The sequence below is a fragment of the Rattus norvegicus genome, chromosome 2 (genome assembly GCF_036323735.1).
Source record: "Rattus norvegicus strain BN/NHsdMcwi chromosome 2, GRCr8, whole genome shotgun sequence".
In the NCBI taxonomy this organism is placed as follows: domain Eukaryota; kingdom Metazoa; phylum Chordata; class Mammalia; order Rodentia; family Muridae; genus Rattus; species Rattus norvegicus.
The window spans coordinates 224335719-224361944 of NC_086020.1; the positions used below are offsets into that span (position 1 = coordinate 224335719).

Below are 26226 nucleotides of genomic sequence, written 5' to 3' on the forward strand. Positions count from 1 at the left end.
GATTTCAAAATTATTTTAATTGAAGCTTCTCAAAAGCAGCAGCATAAGAGATGTTCAGAAGAAAAATGTGTCCATTTGGTTTATAATTCTGAGGCCATGGCGAGAAGGAACCTCATTGGCAGGTGAGTGACAGAGATAGGTGTGCAACTGGGACCAGTGATGGAAACTGGACCATGAGGAGGAAAACAAGAAGAAAGGAGATGGGAGGTGTGTCCTACCTGTAACATCACCGCATCCAAAACTCTGGAAAGCTGGCATGTGGGGTCAGGCTGGGCACTTAAAGAAGAGCCTTTCGCAACTGAGGGGGCACCTTCCCAGAATTCCCAAACACAGGAGACAGCCTAACAGCTGGGCAGGACAAACCAGGGTTCATTCATGGGGCATGCAGACAGACAGAAAGTGGAATGGAAGGAATTTTGCCCTGGGCTCCTTTCTGCTTGTGTCTAGAGCTTGTAGTATAGCGTGGGCAAATCAAACCCTTACCCATTTTTGTCCCAACAATGGGATGCGTGCTCGTTAAATATTGGCCCTGCTCTGACATCCAATCACCCAGCTATTGATTTTGGTGGCAACTTAGGATGTTGATGTGAAACCTGCTTTCTGAAGACTTTCATGGCGGGACGAGAATCCTCACAGTTGACATAAGTCAGTATCCTTTCTCTACTCAAGGTTCATGTCACAGAGGATGCCCCCACTCTCAGTTCAGTCCATGATTCTCCCACAGCTCGCTCTAGTAAATGTCTATGACACTTATCTGCCTCTAACAATAACGCTGGTCAAAACTACAGGCTGACTTAGTAACCTCTTAGCTTTCTCATCGTTATAGTTCTTGCTGAACACAGCCCTTGGGGAAACAGTGGGCCAAAGCTCTTCTAATGGAGCTTACGTGCTGGGGGAGGAGGGAGTGTGCCTTAGAGCCCATGTGCTTCAACTGTGCAGGGCTTCCCATCCTCAAATACAAACAAATGGATGTAGCGTCCTTTGCTGGTTGTGAACCTGTTCTTCCGGGTTCTTCCTCCAAATTTGTAGAATTTGGATCGACAGTACACCCAGTTGAAGCTAGAGGTCTGGTAGTTCTCAGATTGCTAGTAGCTATGAGCTATGAGTGGCAAAGTACACCTTCAGAAGCATGTTTGCATGTGCTTTGTGAAATAAAACCATGGGTAAAGTACTCCCCTGAAGTGAAAAATGCTAACAAGGAAGTAGTTTTTCTACTTCTTACTGGAAGCAATGCCTGGATTTGGAACAGCTATCAGGGGGCCTCAATTTCGAAGCAACAGGCTACAGGGTTTGTAGGAAGAAGCTATAAAGAGCTACACAGATCCTGGAAGAGAACAATGGGGAATTCTTGTTTCGGAAAAAAAAAATGAGGCCATTTTAGCTCAGTGTGTCATTTAGTTTTCCACTCAGAACAGGCAAATGAGGTCAGCATCCATCCAAGTGGTCTTCCCACAGCTTGAGCTGTAGCGATACAGCCATGATAAAGTCCCAATCTGTCACCTCCAAGGCTGTATTATGCCCTGACCTTTGTGTACCTTTCGGTCTTGCCCCGACACTGTGCTCAGGACGGATGTACTCAGGCCATGCTCAGATGCTGACGGTGCCGAGATTGAGGGCAAAGTTCCTGTGTGTGCAGGGCATAGCGTCTGACTTCACCCTTCCAGGGCTCCTGCTACAGCTCGGCAATCACTCTGCTTAGCCACCAGCACAGCATCTTACCTGTACTCTTCTCAGAGATGAGAATCCTAGGACTTCCGTTTCATTGATCCAACTTGTTTATTATTGTTAGAGGAAATAAATCCTAGCATCCTCCAAACCTATCCTGATCTCCCTTAGGAGACTGGGGGCCCAACCCTAGCACTTCAACCTAGTGACCTCTTCCTTACGAGTCTTGCTTTTCTGTGTGGACTTTTGAACCCTTGACCATGAAAACCCTATATTTGCATCATGTTCTCTGGAATTGACAGCTTTCCTGTCATTGCTTATGTGTGAGAAAAATTGTATGGTTTTCCAACTCTTCATCTGGATCTCTCCCAACACTGGCTATGGATACTCCAGTAAGTTGCTGGCCTGTTTATGAATGCATATATGTATATGAGCATAGGTATGTGTACATCTATATGTATGTGTGTGTGTGTGTATACACAAATATCCCTTCTTCCTCTTTCCCCCTCTATCCCCCCTCCATCTCTCTCTTGGAAAATTCATTCAGATGAGGAACAGTTACTGCCCAGTTCTTTTTTTTTTCATTGTTATTAACTTGGGTATTTCTTATTTACATTTCGATTGTTATTCCCCTTCCCGGTTTTCCAGTTCTTATGTGTTAGGAGACAAAGTTTTAAGAGAACCCAGAACTTCGATAAAAACAACAGTAGCTAACCTATGAACCTCAGACACAGGGAACTCTAAATTATTTTCCTCTGAGTATAAACTCACCCTCCGAAAAGAGTGTATGAGGAAATACAGTTTCCTTTTCCTGAGCTTCTTCCAGTCTTTTTCTATACACTGTAGGTGTGAGGTGGGTGTGTAAAGCAGACTGCAGTATTGTCTTGACAGTCTTCTTTAAAATACTTTGAAGCATCACAGCATGCAAACACATCTAAGACAACACGATCACTAGTGTGTTCTCTAATGCTATGTAACAAACCAGGTTTTCGATGTTCAGTTACGGTTTTATGTGCACACTGGACTCAACTGGATGATTCTTCTTAGACTTTGTGTTCTCTGGGCATGCAGTTGTGGGAGGACATCACTGGACAGTAAAGGCCAAAATGGCTCATTGTTAAGTTTGGTCCTTTGACAGACAAGTGGCCACATGGCTTTGCTGGAATACTAGGATGGCTGACTGTATCTCTCTGTCTCTGTCTCTGTCTCTGTGTCTCTGTTTCTGTCTCTCTCTCTCTCTCTCTCTCTCTCTCTCTCTCTCTCTCTCTCTGTGTGTGTGTGTGTGTGTGTGTGTGTGTGTTTGTATCTCTGTCTCTCTCTTTCCATGTGGTTTCCCTGCATCATCTTTCCATCAAGAAGGAAAGACCTTTTAACTGGCATCATTACAAAAGTAGACATCAGTCTACATTCTTGGGGCTTAGCCCAGTTACTGTCCTAGGGTCATTTCCATTGTACTGTATGAATCAGAGTCAATGTGAGTCTACCCAACTCAGCCAAGCCTAGAAGAAGCACATGATTGGTTAAACCTCCCTTCTTACAGTAAAATATATCATTGTCTATATGAATTATAAAGACCCCTAGATACCAGGAGGAACAGAGAAACCACACAATCTAAATCTAATTTGTTTCTAAAAGTTCTGAAAAGAATATTTATTACACTTATTTCCTACGTAAAAGAAACCAGGCTTTATAAGCTGATGTGTATAATTAGCTTGGCCTGGATAACTATGATAATAACAATTTAGTCTCACTACATATTAAGGACATGCCCCATGTCTTCTTTACACTTGATTTTATTGAATCCTCATAAAACTCTTATGAGGTAAACACCACTGCCTTCAATTTCCTGATATGAAGCTGAACTTCAGTGAGGATTCATAACGTGCCTGAGATCTAGCAACAGGAAAGATGAATCCAATTCAACTTGATATTGAAAGATGTTATTATACCCTTAAATTCTACACCATCTTTTATTTTCCCTGTGCTTTCCTGCTATTTTCGTAAATTATCCTATAATATATTTAATGTAAATATAAATAAGAACCAAAGCTCAACTATTTCTCTCTAGAGATTTTAAAACACCTTCCATACGTAGATTTAGTCTAGATTTTTAAAATCCACTTTGTGTTTTGGCACTGGGATCCAGAACACTCCTTCAGAGCTCTCAGATCTATTTATAAACTTGAACGTCGTCCAAACGCCAAGGTCTGTTGAGTAAATTTCTCCTCCTCATTTATCGAGGCACCCAGAGGATCTGGCACTACGGCTGTGACTCACAAGCTTTTATTTGCGATGCCCGAAGACACAGAGGTGAGACACCTGTGCTTTCCACTTGGTGGTAACATTAATTTGCAAACATCTCATCCAATCAGTTCATCTTACGAAATCTAGGTGGTCAAAGATGTGGGGATAGGAACTGCCCTTGAGCTCTCCATTGATGTGTACACTGTGGTAGAGGATTGTTAGAGGCCGCCTGGCACTGCGTCTGAGGCAACACTGGAATACTAAGAAACCTGACAAACATTTCCCAGACTGCGCTAACATGAGGCCTTTAACCCTTTGCTCATCAAGACAGCTGTTTTGTTTGGTTTTGTTTTGTTGGAGACAGAATTTCGCTTTGTGGAGCCCCGGCCTTTCTGGAAGTCACTCTGTAGATCAGGTTGGCCTCGAACTCACAGAGATCCGTCTACTTCTGCCTTCCAAATTCTGAGATCAAAGGAGTGCACCACCATTGCCTGGCAATCAAGACTGCCTTCTGTGTGCGATTGCTTCTGTTCTAAAATCAGTCAAGCCCAAGTCCAAAATCCACACTCCAAATCAAGTTTTCCTTCAGATTGAAATTTTTTTCCTCCCTGATTTTTGTAGGAATTAACTCTTGTTAGGCAAAAACATCATCCCCAAATCTAAAAAACTAAAAGCAACTGTTTGCTCACCAGACTTGGGTTGATGGCTGGGCAGGGTTTCCCAAAGATGGCTTGTCTCCCTGTGGTGCTGCAGACTACAAGTTTGTGGTCAGCTGGGTCAGCAGTGTCTGGTCAGTTGGCTGAGGAGGGCTGCACTCACCTCTCCAAGGGCATTTCAATGATTCTTGGAAAGGCCAAGTGGTTTGGGCCTCTCTCTTAATGACCATAGAGTAGCACTTATCATGCAGTTATGAAATATCATCACTTTGCCTCCATTTTTTTAGAGTCACAAGGCTGACTCGGAATCAATGCTGACACTTGTTGAATTGTAGCCTTTCTCATTTTAATTTTCTGAAACATGTCTCGTAATCTTTCTAGTTATAATTCATGACTAGAGACCTTGAAAGCTTAAGCATCTTTTAACTGAGTGTTCTCTGTAAACTATAAGATGTTTTTAATTTTAAAACTTGAACTGATTTCATACTAATAAAGGGAAATACTGAGGTAATACAGTTTCAAATGTTCTCCTATGTTAAAATAAGCAAATAACTACACAATAAGTGTCAGGAGCTGACTTGTTTCTACATAAGTGTCCCTTATTCTTTTAATTTCGATATGTTGGATGCTTTCTCCTGATTGGATGTGTCTATGGACTTTGGAGGCAAAATGCCACATATATGATACTTCATATTGGTCACATTGCATTCGGTTTGCAATGTGAGGCTTATATTCTCAGCTGTTCTTGACTTTGGTTGGTCAAAGTAGGCTTTTTATTGTAAGGTTACCATGTTTCCTTCCAACATCTAAAATTACTTGTGGAGGGATTTTTGAGAAGCGGAAATCTGTGCTCTCTAACTTTTTCCCAGTATATAATACATTTATTGGTGGATTTTTATATAAAACAATTATTATAATGATGATTGTCTACTAGTGGATTTTTCTATTTTTTTAAAGGTTTATTTATTTACTTTATGTATGTAAGTACACTGTTGCTGTCTTCAGATACACCAGAAGAGGGCATCGGATCCCATTACAGATGGTTGTGAGCCACCGTGTGGTTGCTGGGAATTGAACTCAGGACCTCTGGAAGAGCAGTTGGTGCTCTTAACCACTGAGCCATCTCTCCAGCCCCAGGATTTTTCTATTTTTATCTACTCTGTCTTTATAAATTGAAATCTACTGGAGAGTTTCTTATTCCCATTTATCTATATTGATACATATATTGATGTTTGTGCTATTCATTTGGTTTTATCAGTTATAATTCAATACCAGTTTTATGTTTGCATACATTCATCCATTCACTCACTCATTCACTCATTCATTCATTCATTCATTCATTTAGGGTGTGTGTGTGTGTGTGTGTGTGTGTGTGTGTGTATGAATCTTTACAAGTGTATATACAGATGTGTGAGCCTGTCTGTGTGCATGTAACGGTCAGAGGTGGTGGATACTGAGCATCTTTCTCTGCTCTCTGCCTTATTTCTTTGAGACAGAGTCTTTCACTGAACCTGGTCCTGACTGTTTTCAGCTGGACTGGCAGCTGGCTCACCTCACGAGCCCCCCGTTTCTGCCGCTCAGCACACAGCACTAGGTGCACTGCCACACTCGGCTTTTTACACGGGCACTTGGGATTCCCAACTCTCTTCCTCACTCTTGTGCTTGCGCTGCAAGTGCTTTACCCACAGAACTGTCTCAGATCAAAGTTGTCAAATTTGTGAGCCATATTTTTATTGGGGAAAATAATCTGAAAGTACAGAAGCATCCAATAAGCTCAGAAGATTCTGATAAGTGAAAGATATTAAAAGTCTAATTGCACATGTCAGCATTAAAAGGTGCATTTAGTCTCTGCTCCCAGACCCGGTGAGAGAGAGACCCAACCGCCTGGTCAGGTGGGCACTCCTGAGGCTGCAGAGCGGAAGAGACCACCAACACTGCTCACCCCTGCCCACATCCCTGGCCCAAGAGGAAACTGTATAAGGCCTCTGGGCTCCCGTGGGGGAGGGCCCAGGAGCAGCAGGACACCTGCCAGAGACACCTCCGGACCCTGAAGGAAACAGACCGGATAAACAGTTCTCTGCACCCAAATCCCGTGGGAGGGAGAGCTAAACCTTCAGAGAGGCAGACAAGCCTGGGAAACCAGAAGAGACTGCTCCCTGCACACACATCTCGGACGCCAGAGGAAAAGCCAAAGACCATCTGGAACCCTGGTGCACTGAAGCTCCCGGAAGGGGCGGCACAGGTCTTCCTGGTTGCTGCCGCTGCAGAGAGCCCCTGGGCAGCACCCCACGAGCGAACCTGAGCCTCGGGACCACAGGTAAGACCAAATTTTCTGCTGCAAGAAAGCTGCCTGGTGAACTCAAGACACAGGCCCACAGGAACAGCTGAAGACCTGTAGAGAGGAAAAACTACACGCCCGAAAGCAGAACACTCTGTCCCCATAACTGACTGAAAGAGAGGAAAACAGGTCTACAGCACTCCTGACACACAGGCTTATAGGACAGTCTAGCCACTGTCAGAAATAGCAGAACAAAGTAACACTAGAGATAATCTGATGGCGAGAGGCAAGCGCAGGAACTCAAGCAACAGAAACCAAGACTACATGCCATCATCGGAGCCCAATTCTCCCACCAAAACAAACATGGAATATCCAAACACACCAGAAAAGCAAGATCTAGCTTCAAAATCATATTTGATCATGATGCTGGAGGACTTCAAGAAAGACATGAACACACTTAGGGAAGCACAGGAAAACATTAATAAACAAGTAAAAGCCTACAGAGAGGAATCGCAAAAATCCCTGAAAGAATTCCAGGAAAACACAATCAAACAGTTGAAGGAATTAAAAATGGAAATAGAAGCAATCAAGAAAGAACACATGGAAACAACCCTGGATATAGAAAACCAAAAGAAGAGACAAGGAGCTGTAGATACAAGCTTCACCAACAGAATACAAGAGATGGAAGAGAGAATCTCAGGAGCAGAAGATTCCATAGAAATCATTGACTCAACTGTCAAAGATAATGTAAAGCGGAAAAAGCTACTGGTCCAAAACATACAGGAAATCCAGGACTCAATGAGAAGATCAAACCTAAGGATAATAGGCATAGAAGAGAGTGAAGACTACCAGCTCAAAGGACCAGTAAATATCTTCAACAAAATCATAGAAGAAAACTTCCCTAACCTAAAAAAAGAGATACCCATAGACATACAAGAAGCCTACAGAACTCCAAACAGATTGGACCAGAAAAGAAACACCTCCCGTCACATAATTGTCAAAACACCAAACGCACAAAATAAAGAAAGAATATTAAAAGCAGTAAGGGAAAAAGGTCAAGTAACATATAAAGGGAGACCTATCAGAATCACACCAGACTTCTCGCCAGAAACTATGAAGGCCAGAAGATCCTGGACTGATGTTATACAGACCCTAAGAGAACACAAATGCCAGCCCAGGTTACTGTATCCAGCAAAACTCTCAATTAATATTGATGGAGAAACCAAGATATTCCATGACAAAACCAAATTTACACAATATCTTTCTACAAATCCAGCACTACAAAGGATAATAAATGGTAAAGCCCAACATAAGGAGGCAAGCTATACCCTAGAAGAAGCAAGAAACTAATCGTCTTGGCAACAAAACAAAGAGAATGAAAGCACACAAACATAACCTCACATCCAAATATGAATATAACGGGAAGCAATAATCACTATTCCTTAATATCTCTCAATATCAATGGCCTCAACTCCCCAATAAAAAGACATAGATTAACAAACTGGATACGCAACGAGGACCCTGCATTCTGCTGCCTACAGGAAACACACCTCAGAGACAAAGACAGACACTACCTCAGAGTGAAAGGCTGGAAAACAACTTTCCAAGCAAATGGTCAGAAAAAGCAAGCTGGAGTAGCAATTCTAATATCAAATAAAATCAATTTCCAACTAAAAGTCATCAAAAAAGATAAGGAAGGACACTTCATATTCATCAAAGGAAAAATCCACCAAGATGAACTCTCAATCCTAAATATCTATGCCCCAAATACAAGGGCACCTACATACGTAAAAGAAACCTTACTAAAGCTCAAAACACACATTGCACCTCACACAATAATAGTGGGAGATTTCAACACCCCACTCTCATCAATGGACAGATCATGGAAACAGAAATTAAACAGTGATGTAGACAGACTAAGAGAAGTCATGAGCCAAATGGACTTAACGGATATTTATAGAACATTCTATCCTAAAGCAAAAGGATATACCTTCTTCTCAGCTCCTCATGGTACTTGCTCCAAAATTGACCATATAATTGGTCAAAAAACGGGCCTCAACAGGTACAGAAAGATAGAAATAATCCCATGCGTGCTATCGGACCACCACGGCCTAAAACTGGTCTTCAATAACAATAAGGGAAGAATGCCCACATATATGTGGAAATTGAACAGTGCTCTACTCAATGATAACCTGGTCAAGGAAGAAATAAAGAAAGAAATTAAAAACTTTTTAGAATTTAATGAAAATGAAGATACAACATACTCAAACTTATGGGACACAATGAAAGCTGTGCTAAGAGGAAAACTCATAGCGCTGAGTGCCTGCAGAAAGAAACAGGAAAGAGCATATGTCAGCAGCTTGACAGCACACCTAAAAGCTCTAGAACAAAAAGAAGCAAATACACCCAGGAGGAGTAGAAGGCAGGAAATAATCAAACTCAGAGCTGAAATCAACCAAGTAGAAACAAAAAGGACCATAGAAAGAATCAACAGAACCAAAAGTTGGTTCTTTGAGAAAATCAACAAGATAGATAAACCCTTAGCCAGACTAACAAGAGGACACAGAGAGTGTGTCCAAATTAACAAAATCAGAAATGAAAAGGGAGACATAACTACAGATTCAGAGGAAATTCAAAAAATCATCAGATCTTACTATAAAAACCTATATTCAACAAAATTTGAAAATCTTCAGGAAATGGACAATTTCCTAGACAGATACCAGGTATCGAGGTTAAATCAGGAACAGATAAACCAGTTAAACAACCCCATAACTCCTAAGGAAATAGAAGCAGTCATTAAAGGTCTCCCAACCAAAAAGAGCCCAGGTCCAGATGGGTTTAGTGCAGAATTCTATCAAACCTTCATAGAAGACCTCATACCAATATTATCCAAACTATTCCACAAAATTGAAACAGATGGAGCCCTACCGAATTCCTTCTACGAAGCCACAATTACTCTTATACCTAAACCACACAAAGACACAACAAAGAAAGAGAATTTCAGACCAATTTCCCTTATGACTATCGACACAAAAATACTCAATAAAATTCTGGCAAACCGAATTCAAGAGCACATCAAAACAATCATCCACCATGATCAAGTAGGCTTCATCCCAGGCATGCAGGGATGGTTTAATATACGGAAAACCATCAACGTGATCCATCATATAAACAAACTGAAAGAACAGAACCACATGATCATTTCATCAAATGCTTATTTGACAAAATTCAACACCCCTTCATGATAAAAGTCCTGGAAAGAATAGGAATTCAAGGCCCATACCTAAACATAGTAAAATCCATATACAGCAAACCAGTTGCTAACATTAAACTAAATGGAGAGAAACTTGAAGCAATCCCACTAAAATCAGGTACTAGACAAGGCTGCCCACTCTCTCCCTACTTATTCAGTATAGTTCTTGAAGTTCTAGCCAGAGCAATCAGACAACAAAAGGAGATCAAAGGGATACAGATCGGAAAAGAAGAGGTCAAAATATCACTATTTGCAGATGACATGATAGTATATTTAAGTGATCCCAAAAGTTCCACCAGAGAACTACTAAAGCTGATAAACAACTTCAGCAAAGTGGCTGGGTATAAAATTAACTCAAATAAATCAGTTGCCTTCCTCTATACAAAAGAGAAACAAGCCGAGAAAGAAATTAGGGAAACGACACCCTTCATAATAGACCCAAATAATATAAAGTACCTCGGTGTGACTTTAACCAAGCAAGTAAAAGATCTGTACAATAAGAACTTCAAGACACTGAGGAAAGAAATTGAAGAAGACCTCAGAAGATGGAAAGATCTCCCATGCTCATGGATTGGCAGGATTAATATAGTAAAAATGGCCATTTTACCAAAAGCAATCTACAGATTCAATGCAATCCCCATCAAAATACCAATCCAATTCTTCAAAGAGTTAGACAGAACAATTTGCAAATTCATCTGGAATAACAAAAAACCCAGGATAGCTAAAGCTATCCTCAACAATAAAAGAACTTCAGGGGGAATCACTATCCCTGAACTCAAGCAGTATTACAGAGCAATAGTGATAAAAACTGCATGGTATTAGTACAGAGACAGACAGATAGACCAATGGAATAGAATTGAAGACCCAGAAATGAACCCACACACCTATGGTCACTTGATTTTTGACAAAGGAGCCAAAACCATCCAATGGAAAAAAGATAGCATTTTCAGCAAATGGTGCTGGTTCAACTGGAGGGCAACATGTAGAAGAATGCAGATCGATCCATGCTTATCACCCTGTACAAAGCTTAAGTCCAAGTGGATCAAGGACCTTCACATCAAACCAGACACACTCAAACTAATAGAAGAAAAACTAGGGAAGCATCTGGAACACATGGGCACTGGAAAAAATTTCCTGAACAAAACACCAATGGCTCATGCTCTAAGATCAAGAATCGACAAATGGGATCTCATAAAACTTCAAAGCTTCTGTAAGGCAAAGGACACTGTGGTTAGGACAAAACGGCAACCAACAGATTGGGAAAAGATCTTTACCAATCCTACAACAGATAGAGGCCTTATATCCAAAATATACAAAGAACTCAAGAAGTTAGACTACAGGGAAACAAATAACCCTATTAAAAAATGGGGTTCAGAGCTAAACAAAGAATTCACAGCTGAGGAATGCCGAATGGCTGAGAAACACCTAAAGAAATGTTCAACATCTTTAGTCATAAGGGAAATGCAAATCAAAACAACCCTGAGATTTCACCTCACACCAGTGCGATTGGCTAAGATCAAAAACTCAGGTGACAGCAGATGCTGGCGAGGATGTGGAGAAAGAGGAACAGTCCTCCATTGTTGGTGGGATTGCAGACTGGTAAAACCATTCTGGAAATCAGTCTGGAGGTTCCTCAGAAAATTGGACATTGAACTGCCTGAGGATCCAGCTATACCTCTCTTGGGCATATACCCAAAAGATGCCTCAACATATAAAAGAGACACGTGCTCCACTATGTTCATCGCAGCCTTATTTATAATAGCCAGAAGCTGGAAAGAACCCAGATGCCCTTCAACAGAGGAATGGATTCAGAAAATGTGGTACATCTACACAATGGAATATTACTCAGCTATCAAAAACAACGAGTTTATGAAATTCGTAGGCAAATGGTTGGAACTGGAAAATATCATCCTGAGTGAGCTAACCCAATCACAGAAAGACATACATGGTATGCACTCATTGATAAGTGGCTATTAGCCCAAATGCTTGAATTACCCTAGATCCCTAGAACAAACGAAACTCAAGACGGATGATCAAAATGTGAATGCTTCACTCCTTCTTTAAATGAGGAAAAAGAATACCCTTGGCAGGGAAGGGAGAGGCAAAGATTAAAACAGAGACTGAAGGAACACCCATTCAGAGCCTGCCCCACATGTGGCCCATACATATACAGCCACCCAATTAGACAAGATGGATGAAGCAAAGAAGTGCAGACTGACAGGAGCCGGATGTAGATCGCTCCTGAGAGACACAGCCAGAATACAGCAAATATAGAGGCGAATGCCAGCAGCAAACCACTGAACTGAGAATAGGTCCCCTATTGAAGGAATCAGAGAAAGAACTGGAAGAGCTTGAAGGGGCTCGAGACCCCAAAAGTACAACAATGCCAAGCAACCAGAGCTTCCAGGGACTAAGCCACTACCTAAAGACTATACATGGACTGACCCTGGACTCTGACCCCATAGGTAGCAATGAATATCCTAGTAAGAGCACCAGTGGAAGGGGAAGCCCTGGGTCCTGCTAAGACTGAACCCCCAGTGAACTAGTCTATGGGGGGAGGGCGGCAATGGGGGGAGGGTTGGGAGGGGACCACCCATAAGGAAGGGGAGGGGGGAGGGGGATGTTTGCCCGGAAACCGGGAAAGGGAATAACACTCGAAATATATATAAGAAATACTCAAGTTAATAAAAAAAAAAAAAAAGGTGCATTTATTTGAGCTGAAACACTTTCAAATTTTCTGTCATTTTGCCTTTGTTTGGATTCTTTCTTTTTACAAGTTAAAAAAATCTTACCAGATTATTTCTATTTATAATTTTTAATATTTTTCAAACTGTGACACTGTAAAAATCTAGTAAAAACCATAATTTCATCATGTTAAAGAAGAGCGTCAAGCCAAGCCTGGTGGTTCCTGACTGTGATCCCAGCAACCAGGAGGTGAAGAAGGGGATTGTAACGATTTCCAGGCCAGCCTGGGCTATGTAGAGTGAAATGCAATTTCAAAAACTGAAATAAAGTAAATTAGAATTGTTCCATCAAAAGCTTCTTTCTACAGGCCCAATGTGTGAAAGTCAGAATTAAAAAAAAATATTTTGTACCACATGAGCTCTTTGTTTAATTTTTAATTTCATAATATGTCTTGGTTAGGATAAATTCCAATGCTTTTTTGTTTATAATCTATTTTCCATAATTGCAGCCTATGAACATCAAAAATCTGAAGTTAATTCTTGTTTGCTAAATAGCTTTACTGCTTCTCGTGTTTCTGAGGACACCGCAGTGCCCTTCCACACCTAGGCCTCTTCAGAGAGCAGCCCACAGCCGCTGTGGGACACCTTTGCATTTCGAAATCCTGGTTAGTGAGCAGAAACAAAGACCTTGTTGACGGCCATGCATATGATGATTTGATAGTTTAACAGCACTCTATCTTCAAATATCACCTGTCACATGCATGCTATTTTCATGTATGGAGAAATCTGCATAAATTTTGACTAGTTCTTGTTGAAATAAAATACCAGCTTCAAAATTTCCATACTATAGTCAACTTCTTTACTATAGATTTCATTTTAGTAAAGACACTGTTTTTCTGTGAGCTGCTGCTTTACCGATGTAGGCTCACATTGTCAGTTGCATTCGCAATATCATATTTTTGATGATTTATTTTATTTTCAATTATCTGTGTGCATGTGTTTATGCATGTGTGTGCGTGTATGTGCATGCGTGCGAGTGTGTGTGTGTGTGTGTGTGTGTGTGTTTGTGTGTGTGAGCACATGAATATAGGTGCCCACAGAGGCCAAGAGAGTGTTTTGGGATCCCTGAGGTTGTGAAGGTGGTTGTGAGCCACTGAACAGGAGTAGAACTTACGTCCTCTGCAAGAGCAACATGTGCTCTTGACCACTAAGCTGTCCCTTCAGCCTCTACAATAATTGAACTTTTAAGTCTTGGTGACAGTAACACTTAAACAACAAAATCAGATAATGAATGTTTGAATAATAAATTTCCCCCAAGTTGGTTCCCAATCCTGCAATATTGATTTTAAAAACGGAACTGTTATTAGAATAAGCTGGTACTTAATTTGCTTTTTCAACAGGTACATCCACCATTTAACCATAAAACCTCAATTATTGGTGTCACACGGGAGCCACTGTTTCACATTTTACAGATGCGCAGAAGACCAGAAATAAGGTTAAGTGGAATTAATGGAGGCCAACTGTTATCTGGGGTACACGAGCACTCTTGCTGTCGGGAGTGGCTTGCAAACACTTGAACTATCTGTATGTGTCTGTGCCCAATCACCAGCTTTGAGAAATCTTTTGAAAACAATGACTAATGTTTTCGGATAGTAATGTTGCTGCTTCTTCAGCAGATTTCTGTCGCCTGGTTGGTTTGTGGTCAGCGAAGGCAAAGGCAAGGTCCCTGTGATGTGTGAAGTAAATACACGGAGTTTCCTATCTTCTCCGTCAGCTTTCTGCAGAAGCAGAAAATGAATCCTTACAACATCGAGCCTTTATTTCTAAAGGCGTTGTTGCAAAATGAATACACATAACCAAATAATAACAAGAGCGGTGGAGATACTGTATAGAACATGTGGTCTGACTATAGCTACAAGAACACCAGACGCTCCCAAGCAAAGCCGCCTGCCTCTTTTGTCCACACGGGTTTTACATGCATCTAATCTGCAAGTCCTTGCGGGTTCCACCGACTCCACTGACTCACATCCTGGTGGCCTCATGCTTCCCATAGGTCATAGTGGGTGCTGCACAGCATAAGCCCTGGCACAACTAGCTGCTGTTCTCAGTGATAAAATGCAGCATCAAATATACTTTCTGGGGCCACCAGAGCAATGACGGACCGCTTACAGCTAGTGCTCAAGGCTCTGTGTCCTCATTGGATCAGTCAGTGGCCTGGGCGTGGCACTCCAAAGTGCTTGGAAAGGCTGCGTTTCAGTTTCCTGTGTGCCAAGCTGTTTAGCTCAGTTAAGGGCCACGCCTCTCACAGTTTTCCACGAAAGAGACTGCATTAGGGCTGAACCACTACGAATTTCTATTTCATTTTCGGTATTATCTGTCCTTATTCCGTATCTCCAGATACATTCCGCAGTCCTCTTTTACCTGATCCTTCACACCAGCTTAGCCCCTTCCCGTTTTTTAAACACGCCTGCTAGTCTCTTAGTGCTAAATGGATAAAAAAAAAATCCAAATAGCTCTTGTCCAACCTGTAACATACTTGCCAAAATATTACTGATGCCTTTGTACCTACACAATATCTTATAGTCGACCTTTATCCAACATACTCTCATTAATGGGTTGCCGTAGCTTAAAGGTGCTCGGGGGTTGTTTCAGACACACATTTGCTTTCAGGAGGGATTTTAGTGAAAGCTTGGGAAAGTTAGAGGTAAGTCTTTCTCCATCTCACTCTGCCCAGCAGTGCCAACAGCATCTTCCTTTTAAAGCATGCTGTGTATAACTACTCATGGGATGGGTGGAGCAATGGCTAGGGATCCCTGCTAAGGTGAAGACCCACAGTCTTACAAAGAAAGGAAACACTGTCACAGTCTACTGCACGTGTTGAATCAGAAGAAAAGATGGAATTTAAGCCCGACTGAGTCTTTTCACTCACCTTTCCATACGATTAGCTTGCTGTCTAAAGTTTGGACCTGCATGGATGCTAAGTAAGAATAGTTTTGTCCCTTTTTACAGCTCTAATGTCCACTGAAAAAGAGGATTGGATAAAGATAGAAAGTGTGTGTGTGTGTGTGTGTGTGTGTGTGTGTGCGCGCGCGCGTTTGTGTATGTGTTTGTGTGTGTGTTTGTATTTATGTGTATGTTTATGTGTGCATTTGTTTATGTGTGTTTTGTGTGTGTATGTTTGTGTGTGTGTTTGTATTTATGTGTGTTTATGTGTGCATTTGTTTATGTGTGTTTTGTGTGTGTATGTTTGTGTGTGTGTTTGTATTTATGTGTGTTTATGTGTGCATTTGTTTATGTGTGTTTTGTGTGTGTGTTTGTGTTTGTGTGTGTTTATGTGCTTGTATTTATGTGTGTTTGCGTGTGTTTATGTGTGTATTTGTGTGTTTGTGTTTATGTGTGTTTTGTGTGTTTGTGTTTATGTGTGTGTTTGTGAGTGTGTGCATCCATGCACATGCTTCAAAGAGACGTTCCACAGAGATTTAACAGCAATAGTCACTGGCAGGGGAGACAGTGGGCTTGAGGAGGAGTACAGAGGCAACCCTTTCACCCTTGCCCTGTGGATTCTCAATTGCTCTAATATTTTTATAACATGTACTATATGTAAAAGTGCAAAATGATCATTGTAAAAGAATTCTTTGACTACACAGCCCCATGTATAGATACATAAGCCTCCTTCAAGAATTTATTGGCAATGCTGCAGATATGAAGAGAACAGAATTCAGGCTGAATACTTTTCATATGATAATCTCTGGTCATTTTTAAAAACCTCGTCACAGTAAAAAAATATATGTATACACACATGTGGTTATTAAGAGTAAAGTGGAAAACATTGAAAATATAGATGACTAAATTCTTTAGAGGTTGTACACTTCTCATGAAAAATATTTAAAATTTAAAAATCAGTCAATTTATAGATTTAGGATAAAAAAATCCATTGTGACTGAATTCGGGGTAGCTATTAAAATAATTAATTCTTTAAGGACCAAGGAAGTACGAGCCGTAAAATAAAATGAAAGACCATCTGGAAAGTAGAGAGACTGAAAATTAAAAAGCAAATTCTGCCTGCTCAGTGCTACTGAGGGACCTCAGCGCACGGCTGTAAAGCCATTTGGAGATAAATGTGGAGTTTGTGTGATTACAATGAGTCCTAAGATGGGTTCAGCATTTATCTATCTCCTGGGAAGCTTGGTGAGTCAGAAACATAAAACCAACGTACCAGGGGGCTATTAACATGCTACTTCCTGTTGTATTATAGAACTCAAGAAGAGAATAAACATACCGATGACTTGCACAGCCGGTTCCACGTCTGTCGTGGCCTCTTCCAGCAAGGACAGTAGCTTGGCTGAAATCTGATGCACGGATTCAATGTTGCTGAACAAGCTCTCCACGTCCAGCCTGTCAATCTGAAGAAGCAGAAACACTGAGCGGCAGTCAATGGAAAGAGAACCACTGTGTGCACCACACTTCTGTTAAACAGTGAGGATTTTACCTACCTTGCCCTACCCGGCGAACATGCTCGTCTAGGGTTTCTAAGTAATGTAGAGTTTAAATGTATAGATTTCCATCATGGAGATTGTGATGGTATGTTATAGCTCTGTCTTAAACACAAAAATGTCTGGCTTGTGTGTGTAGCTGTATTTCAAACCAGATTGGGAAGATTTAGACCTAGTGGTGTTTTTATTAACTGCCCTCTATGCAAGCATAGTACCACTCAATTTAGAATATTTTACTGTTGGGCTGGAGTGATGACTCAGTGGTTAAGAACACTTGCGGTTCTCTCAGAAAACTCAAGTTCAAATCCAAGCACTCACATCAGACTGCTCATAATTTCCTATAATTCCAGCGTCAGGGGAACTGACATCTTCTGTCCTCTGTGGGTACCTGAATACATGCGTCATAAAATACACATCACAGAAAGAAAATTAAAAACAGACCATCTTACTGCTTTTACAGTAGAAGTCAGACCGTATCTTTTTCAAATAGCTATTTCAAAGCTGTTTTAAACAACAGATGTTCTAGACGTGATAACAAACTAGCGGGCAACTTCTTGTTTCTTTTGTGATATAAATATTCTAACTAAGGATTTGTGATATGTTATAATTTCATGCCTACTCTCAAAAATCAGTGTGATTTTATACTCTACCCTATGTTCCTCATACAATTGTATATATTCATCTTCCATCAAATATTTCCTGATTACCTCCTATGTCCTCAGAGATTCGATGGAAAAGAGAGTGATTAGTAGACAGAAGGGTAGACAACTATGTTCAATAGTCTGAGTGTGCTGAGAAATGCACTCTGGTTTGGTCTTAAAAATATTTTACCTTTTATAATCTAGTTATGTTTATTCAGGATACACAGGATACAGCTACTTTGGTGTAGGATCGGCTGATGTTGGTATACAACAAAGGACAAGAGTCAGGGTCATTTGTCTATGGTTTATTGTGCTACAAAGCATGGATGAGTAGACGGGTGATCAGTAAGTTTGCCTTGAAGGGGCTCCAACAGTAATGAGCAGAGTTGTTTAAAGAGGTCAGGAAAATCAGACAAGAGAGACACCGAGTCCAGCTTGAATTAAGGGGGGGGTGTGATAACAATGGACATAGACAAGAGTTAGACCTGGGGCCCGGAAGATGGCTCAGTGGGTAAAGTGCTTGATTGGAAAGCATGAAGACACGTGTTTTCATCAATCCACTGAAAGAGCAAGCTGTGGTGAAGTGTGCTGGTGATTCCAGCACCAACGTGGCAAAGACAGGAGAATCTCGAGGTTCACTGGCCAGCCCGAGAGGATCCATGAGGTTCAGATTGTACCATAGCAGTGGTTTTCAGCCTTCCTAATGCTGCAACCATTTAATATAGTCTGTCATGATGTGCTGACTGCCAACCATAAAATTATTATCATTGCTACTTCACAACTGTTATTTTGCTACCGTTATGAATTTTAATATAAGAGCACTTGCCTAGCAAGCGCAAGGCCCTGGGTTCGGTCCCCAGCTCCGGAAAAAATGAATTTTAATATAAATATCTATTTTTTGTGAAAGGGTCAGTTGACCCCCAGAAGGGATCATGAACAACAATTGATTAAGAACAGCTGTAAGATAGAGTTTGTCTCAAAAAAAAAAAAAAAAAAGGGAAAAAGGAAAAGGAAAAGAGCGATGAAAGAAGATACCTACATCCCACATCCTACCTCTGACTTCCATTCACGCATGCACTATATGCATAACACACACACACACACACACACACACACACACACACACACAGAGAGAGAGAGAGCGAGAGAGAGAGAGAGAGAGAGAGAGAGAGAGAGAGAGAGAGAGAGAGAGGTGGGGGAGAAGAGATTGGGAAAGAAAAGGGACAAATGGAGGAAGAAAGGACAGAGGGAGACAGAAAGAGAGACAGAGAGAGACAGAGACAGGAAGGGCTGATGGAATTCTTTAGGTGAAGGATGGGGATTTTGTCATCAACGTCTACTAAAGCAGAGAAGAAGGAAGCCGCATGTTGGTCTTGGCGCTGTGTCTTTTGGAGCCCAGTCGGTCTATTTCCCATGTTGTATGTGTGTTATTTTGGTAAGCACATTCTCTCACTGAAGTTGGAAGAGTGGCTTCACGCCGCACCTTTGTCAAATACCACGACCGTGCTGGTTGTTTCTTATTCTACACAGCTTTACTTGCTATATTCCTTTCAACCAGTCCTGGGGATTTCTTCAGTCTATGTTATCAGCACTGTCCTCGAAACATTTCTAAAGGTGCCTCAGTCCCTGAGTGAAGTCCACACGCTAGAAGGAGACCATTGTGCCCCGCTCATTTAACCAATTGTGTACGAATGGCCATTTAACTTACCAAATTTTGGCTAAGATTTTCCATCAGTCAATTTTGGACCAACTAATAATTTTCTTAATAAAAAAATCCAAAAGGTCAACCCCAGAATCATTAATTATCAAATTCATACCATCACTTATTTTGATCTAAAATTAGAGAGCCTGTTCCCAACTTTCTTTGTTTTCTTTGTTTTGTTTTGAGATGTTTTACACAGACCTGGCTATCCTGGAACTCCTATGAAGACCAGGCTGCCCTTGAACTCACAGAGATCTGTTTGGCTCTGCCTCTAGAATGTGGGGACAAGTGCCAGGATGCCGGCTTCTCTAACTACTTTTATGTGTTTATTATAACTGAGGATGCAGTTCAGTGGCAAAGTGTTTGCACCAGTGTATGTGAAGCCCTGGATTTGGTTACAGCACTGAGAAAAATATTGCAGAAATTATCGGCATCTTTGCACTAATTACTACATTGCCATTACAATCAATACTGACTCTTAGGGTCTTGAGCCCAGGGCCTCCAAGAATGCACCTTCATTAAGCATTCAAGAGGAAGAGGTCTGTGTGGCTCTTTTGCATAGACCCTAGGAATGTTTGGGGTTTCTGTTTTCTATAGCAAGAAGTATATTTAATATAGTATAAAATGTGTAGGAGAATATAACAGCTATTGGCTCTTTTGTTAGTTAATATACATGGCATTGTTTTTAATAATTATTTAACATATATGGCATTGTTTTTTAATAATTACTATCAACTGGTCAAAATTACATATATAATTATACATATAATATATATATGTATATATATTTATGTGTGCATGTGGTGTGTGTGTGTTTGTGTATACTAGTTATCTTAAAGACTTATTTACTATGCCACATAGAAATAAAATGTGACTTATTTTAAATGGACTGGTGGCTATTTATTTGAAAGATATCTGTGGTGCATGACACTTTAATTTCCTCATTTACCTGATTATAAGGTTGTCTTTAGATCTGATTCACACACTGCCCAAATTATTCTATTATGCCGTGCAATCTTGACTTTATCAATTTGGATTGCTTTAATTTTAATCTTTCATCTATCCCCTCCCCCATCTTCTCTGTAAAGTATGGCCCATCCTGAAGACATACAGAGTAAAGCCAGGTGCCATGCATGAAGTCACACACAGAAATTAAGACAAATCCAGCACCGTGACTTTGCGGTTCTTCACCCTCACAAAGGTCGACAAATGCCACTCGCAGGTAGGTCGCCATCTCTGAGCTCCTTCAGTTTCTGCTGACTTTCCCCAAGTTGTCACTTCTACTTTTACCTGCCAAGGTCACTGTCCTGTATACCTAATTTAGATTATAAATTCATTAGCCAGAATCTAATACTGCATTCTATCTATAATCTTAGCTCAGTGCTACAAATTCTGAACAACAGAAACTCAGTTTTTAATTCCATTTTTTTCCTGAAGGACAGAAAGGATTAAAACATCAATTGGCCCGGTTTCAATCCTATCACCACGGGCCCTTGGGGATTCTGTGAATCATAAAATGAATTCACATCCAGGCACGGCTGTGCCAAGGAACAAACAAACATCTGGTCCAAATCGGCTTTTAAAAGTGATAGATGGCTTTTACGATTACTGTTATAAATTCACGGAAACATCCACATACATTTATTAATCATGCTCTAACAGCTTAAAATCAAATTCCACTTTAAATGGATTAAAATTTACTTTTGAAAAAAAGTTTTAGGCAAACACTATTTTAAGAAAAATCAATAAGTAGTAATTCAGAGCTACAAAACATAGAAATTAAAGGTCGCTATTCACAGTGACAATTTAATGTGTCGTTTTTTTTTGCAAAAGTGTTCTTGGTGGGATACATGTCAAATAGAATGTTCCCATCATATCCAAATCATTATTAGGTTTCAAACCAGATATTTTACTATTTTTTTGTTTGTTTGTTTAAGGGTATTTTGGATGCTCCTGGTATTTTATAGTTCCATAAAAATTTTACCATTTTTTTCTACTTTTGAGAAAAGTATCTCTGGAGCTTTGATAAATATTGCTCTGTGCTGCATAGACATTTTAAGGACAGTATTTTTTTTTTTTTTTTTTTTTTTATTAACTTGAGTATTTCTTATATACATTTCGAGTGTTATTCCCTTTCCCGGTTTCCGGGCAAACATCCCCCTCCCCCCTCCCCTTCCTTATGGGTGTTCCCCTCCCAACCCTCCCACCATTGCCGCCCTCCCCCCATAGACTAGTTCACTGGGGGTTCAGTCTTAGCAGGACCCAGGGCTTCCCCTTCCTCTGGTGCTCTTACTAGGATATTCATTGCTACCTATGGGGTCAGAGTCCAGGGTCAGTCCATGTATAGTCTTTAGGTAGTGGCTTAGTCCCTGGAAGCTCTGGTTGCTTGGCATTGTTGTACTTTTGGGGTCTCGAGCCCCTTCAAGCTCTTCCAGTTCTTTCTCTGATTCCTTCAATAGGGGACCTATTCTCAGTTCAGTGGTTTGCTGCTGGCATTCGCCTCTGTATTTGCTGTATTCTGGCTGTGTCTCTCAGGAGCGATCTACATCCGGCTCCTGTCGGTCTGCACTTCTTTGCTTCATCCATCTTGTCTAATTGGGTGGCTGTATATGTATGGGCCAAATGTGGGACAGGCTCTGAATGGGTGTTCCTTCAGTCTCTGTTTTAATCTTTGCCTCTCCCTTCCCTGCCAAGGGTATTCTTTTTCCTCATTTAAAGAAGGAGTGAAGCATTCACATTTTGATCATCCGTCTTGAGTTTCGTTTGTTCTAGGGATCTAGGGTAATTCAAGCATTTGGGCTAATAGCCACTTATCAATGAGTGCATACCATGTATGTCTTTCTGTGATTGGGTTAGTTCACTCAGGATGATATTTTCCAGTTCCAACCATTTGCCTACGAATTTCATAAACTCGTTGTTTTTGATAGCTGAGTAGTATTCCATTGTGTAGATGTACCACATTTTCTGTATCCATTCATCTGTTGAAGGGCATCTGGGTTCTTTCCATTTTCTGGCTATTATAAATAAGGCTGCGATGAACATAGTGGAGCACGTGTCTCTTTTATATGTTGAGGCATCTTTTGGGTATATGCCCAAGAGAGGTATAGCTGGATCCTCAGGCAGTTCAATGTCCAATTTTCTGAGGAACCTCCAGACTGATTTCCAGAATGGTTTTACCAGTCTGCAATCCCACCAACAATGGAGGAGTGTTCCTCTTTCTCCACAACCTCGCCAGCATCTGCTGTCACCTGAGTTTTTGATCTTAGCCAATCGCACTGGTGTGAGGTGAAATCTCAGGGTTGTTTTGATTTGCATTTCCCTTATGACTAAAGATGGTGAACATTTCTTTAGGTGTTTCTCAGCCATTCGGCATTCCTCAGCTGTGAATTCTTTGTTTAGCTCTGAACCCCATTTTTTAATAGGGTTATTTGTTTCCCTGCGGTCTAACTTCTTGAGTTCTTTGTATATTTTGGATATAAGGCCTCTATCTGTTGTAGGGTTGGTAAAGATCTTTTCCCAATCTGTTGGTTGCCGTTTTGTCCTAACCACAGTGTCCTTTGCCTTACAGAAGCTTTGCAGTTTTATGAGATCCCATTTGTCAATTCTTGATCTTAGAGCATAAGCCATTGGTGTTTTGTTCAGGAAATTTTTTCCAGTGCCCATGTGTTCCAGATGCTTCCCTAGTTTTTCTTCTATTAGTTTCAGTGTGTCTGGTTTGATGTGGAGGTCCTTGATCCACTTCGACTTAAGCTTTGTACAGGGTGATAAGCATGGATCGATCTGCATTCTTCTACATGTTGCCCTCCAGTTGAACCAGCACCATTTGCTGAAAATGCTATCTTTTTTCCATTGGATGGTTTTGGCTCCTTTGTCAAAAATCAAGTGACCATAGGTGTGTGGGTTCATTTCTGGGTCTTCAATTCTATTCCATTGGTCTATCTGTCTGTCTCTGTACCAATACCATGCAGTTTTTATCACTATTGCTCTGTAATACTGCTTGAGTTCAGGGATAGTGATTCCCCCTGAAGTCCTTTTATTGTTGAGGATAGCTTTAGCTATCCTGGGTTTTTTGTTATTCCAGATGAATTTGCAAATTGTTCTGTCTAACTCTTTGAAGAATTGGATTGGTATTTTGATGGGGATTGCATTGAATCTGTAGATTGCTTTTGGTAAAATGGCCATTTTTACTATATTAATCCTGCCAATCCATGAGCATGGGAGATCTTTCCATCTTCTGAGGTCTTCTTCAATTTCTTTCTTCAGTGTCTTGAAGTTCTTATTGTACAGATCTTTTACTTGCTTGGTTAAAGTCACACCGAGGTACTTTATATTATTTGGGTCTATTATGAAGGGTGTCGTTTCCCTAATTTCTTTCTCGGCTTGTTTCTCTTTTGTATAGAGGAAGGCAACTGATTTATTTGAGTTAATTTTATACCCAGCCACTTTGCTGAAGTTGTTTATCAGCTTTAGTAGTTCTCTGGTGGAACTTTTGGGATCACTTAAATATACTATCATATCATCTGCAAATAGTGATATTTTGACCTCTTCTTTTCCGATCTGTATCCCTTTGATCTCCTTTTGTTGTCTGATTGCTCTGGCTAGAACTTCAAGAACTATATTGAATAAGTAGGGAGAGAGTGGGCAGCCTTGTCTAGTCCCTGATTTTAGTGGGATTGCTTCAAGTTTCTCTCCATTTAGTTTAATGTTAGCAACTGGTTTGCTGTATATGGCTTTTACTATGTTTAGGTATGGGCCTTGAATTCCTATTCTTTCCAGGACTTTTATCATGAAGGGGTGTTGAATTTTGTCAAATGCTTTCTCAGCATCTAATGAAATGATCATGTGGTTCTGTTCTTTCAGTTTGTTTATATAATGGATCACGTTGATGGTTTTCCGTATATTAAACCATCCCTGCATGCCTGGGATGAAGCCTACTTGATCATGGTGGATGATTGTTTTGATGTGCTCTTGAATTCGGTTTGCCAGAATTTTATTGAGTATTTTTGCGTCGATATTCATAAGGGAAATTGGTCTGAAGTTCTCTTTCTTTGTTGTGTCTTTGTGTGGTTTAGGTATAAGAGTAATTGTAGATTCGTAGAAGGAATTCGGTAGGGCTCCATCTGTTTCAATTTTGTGGAATAGTTTGGATAATATTGGTATGAGGTCTTCTATGAAGGTTTGATAGAATTCTGCACTAAACCCATCTGGACCTGGGCTCTTTTTGGTTGGGAGACCTTTAATGACTGCTTCTATTTCCTTAGGAGTTATGGGGTTGTTTAACTGGTTTATCTGTTCCTGATTTAACTTTGATACCTGATATCTGTCTAGGAAATTGTCCATTTCCTGAAGATTTTCAAATTTTGTTGAATATAGGTTTTTATAGTAAGATCTGATGATTTTTTGAATTTCCTCTGAATCTGTAGTTATGTCTCCCTTTTCATTTCTGATTTTGTTAATTTGGACGCACTCTCTGTTAAGGACAGTATTTTTTTACTCCAGGAATACCTTCTATCTTTCTATTTATCTCTGCCATCTTCAGATTCTTATTAATATTTTAGAGTTTTCAGTGATTTTTAAATATAACATAACATATTAGTGAGTCAACCAGTGTAGTGCTGGCATAAATCTAGACACATAACCCAAGAGGCAAAACAGGAAGAAGCCCAGAAACAGACATCACGTTTATGGACAATTGATTTCAACAAACAGTGAAAGAGAGACAAGCTCCTCATTAATGTGCTAAGAACATTCACTAATCACTTTGCAAAAACCAACTGAAAATAGATTAAAAGTTCAAAAGTGGAACCTTAGCTCAAAACGAACAGAAGAGTAGACACTTCTCCAAAAGTAAAAAGCTGATATCCAAAAAGTGTTTGTACAAATGTTCAACCTAAGAACTCATTACAAAGAGTTCAGAGTAAAATACCAGTGACTTGTCAGTTTGCATCTGTGAGGATAGTCACAGGACAAGGGGGATAAAGGTACAAGTATGATGTGAAGATGTGGAGGGAAGGAAGCTCCACCCATTGTTGGTAGGAATGCAAATTAATTTATCCACTATAGAGAACTGTGTGTGTGCATGGGGGTCATATGATCCAGAACCACCTCACCCACTAAAGAGAACTCTGTGTGTGTGTGTGTGTGTGTGTGTGTGTGTGTGTGTGTGTGTGTGTGTCATATGATCCAGAACCTCACTTCTAAATTATACACTAAAGAACTGAAATCAGAATGCCAAACAGATGCAATGCCACGTTTCTGGTATCATTCACAATAATCAGGCAATACATATCCAGTCTGCATGCCTATCCGATGGACAAACAGATAAAGAAATTATAGTATTATTTGCCTGGCGGTATACTACTCATCCTTTAAAACATGAAACCTGTCATTTGTGACAATGTGGATGAACTTCCGTATTATAATAACTGAAATAAATTGGTTGTCGCACAATGTCACATGGTTTCGTTAGAAAGTATAACAATGTCAAATTTGCAGAATTGAGAATAAAATTATCCCAGTGACTGGGGCTGGTTAGCCTTTAAGAGTTGCTTGTCAAAGTCATAAAGTTTTACGTAGAAGGAACAAGTTTAACAGATACACTGTTTATTGC

The 26226-nt window shown here is 40.4% G+C and overlaps 1 protein-coding gene across 1 annotated transcript in view; it reads right to left on the minus strand.

Moving 5' to 3' along the window:
* Arhgef38 (Rho guanine nucleotide exchange factor 38) overlaps window positions 1–26226 on the minus strand; it is a 129737-nt gene that overhangs the window by 51481 nt on the left and 52030 nt on the right. The window contains exon 3 of the mRNA NM_001427634.1: window positions 17060–17183. Within this exon, the coding sequence (NP_001414563.1) occupies window positions 17060–17183 (124 nt within the window). The remainder of the gene's footprint in view (window positions 1–17059; window positions 17184–26226) is intronic.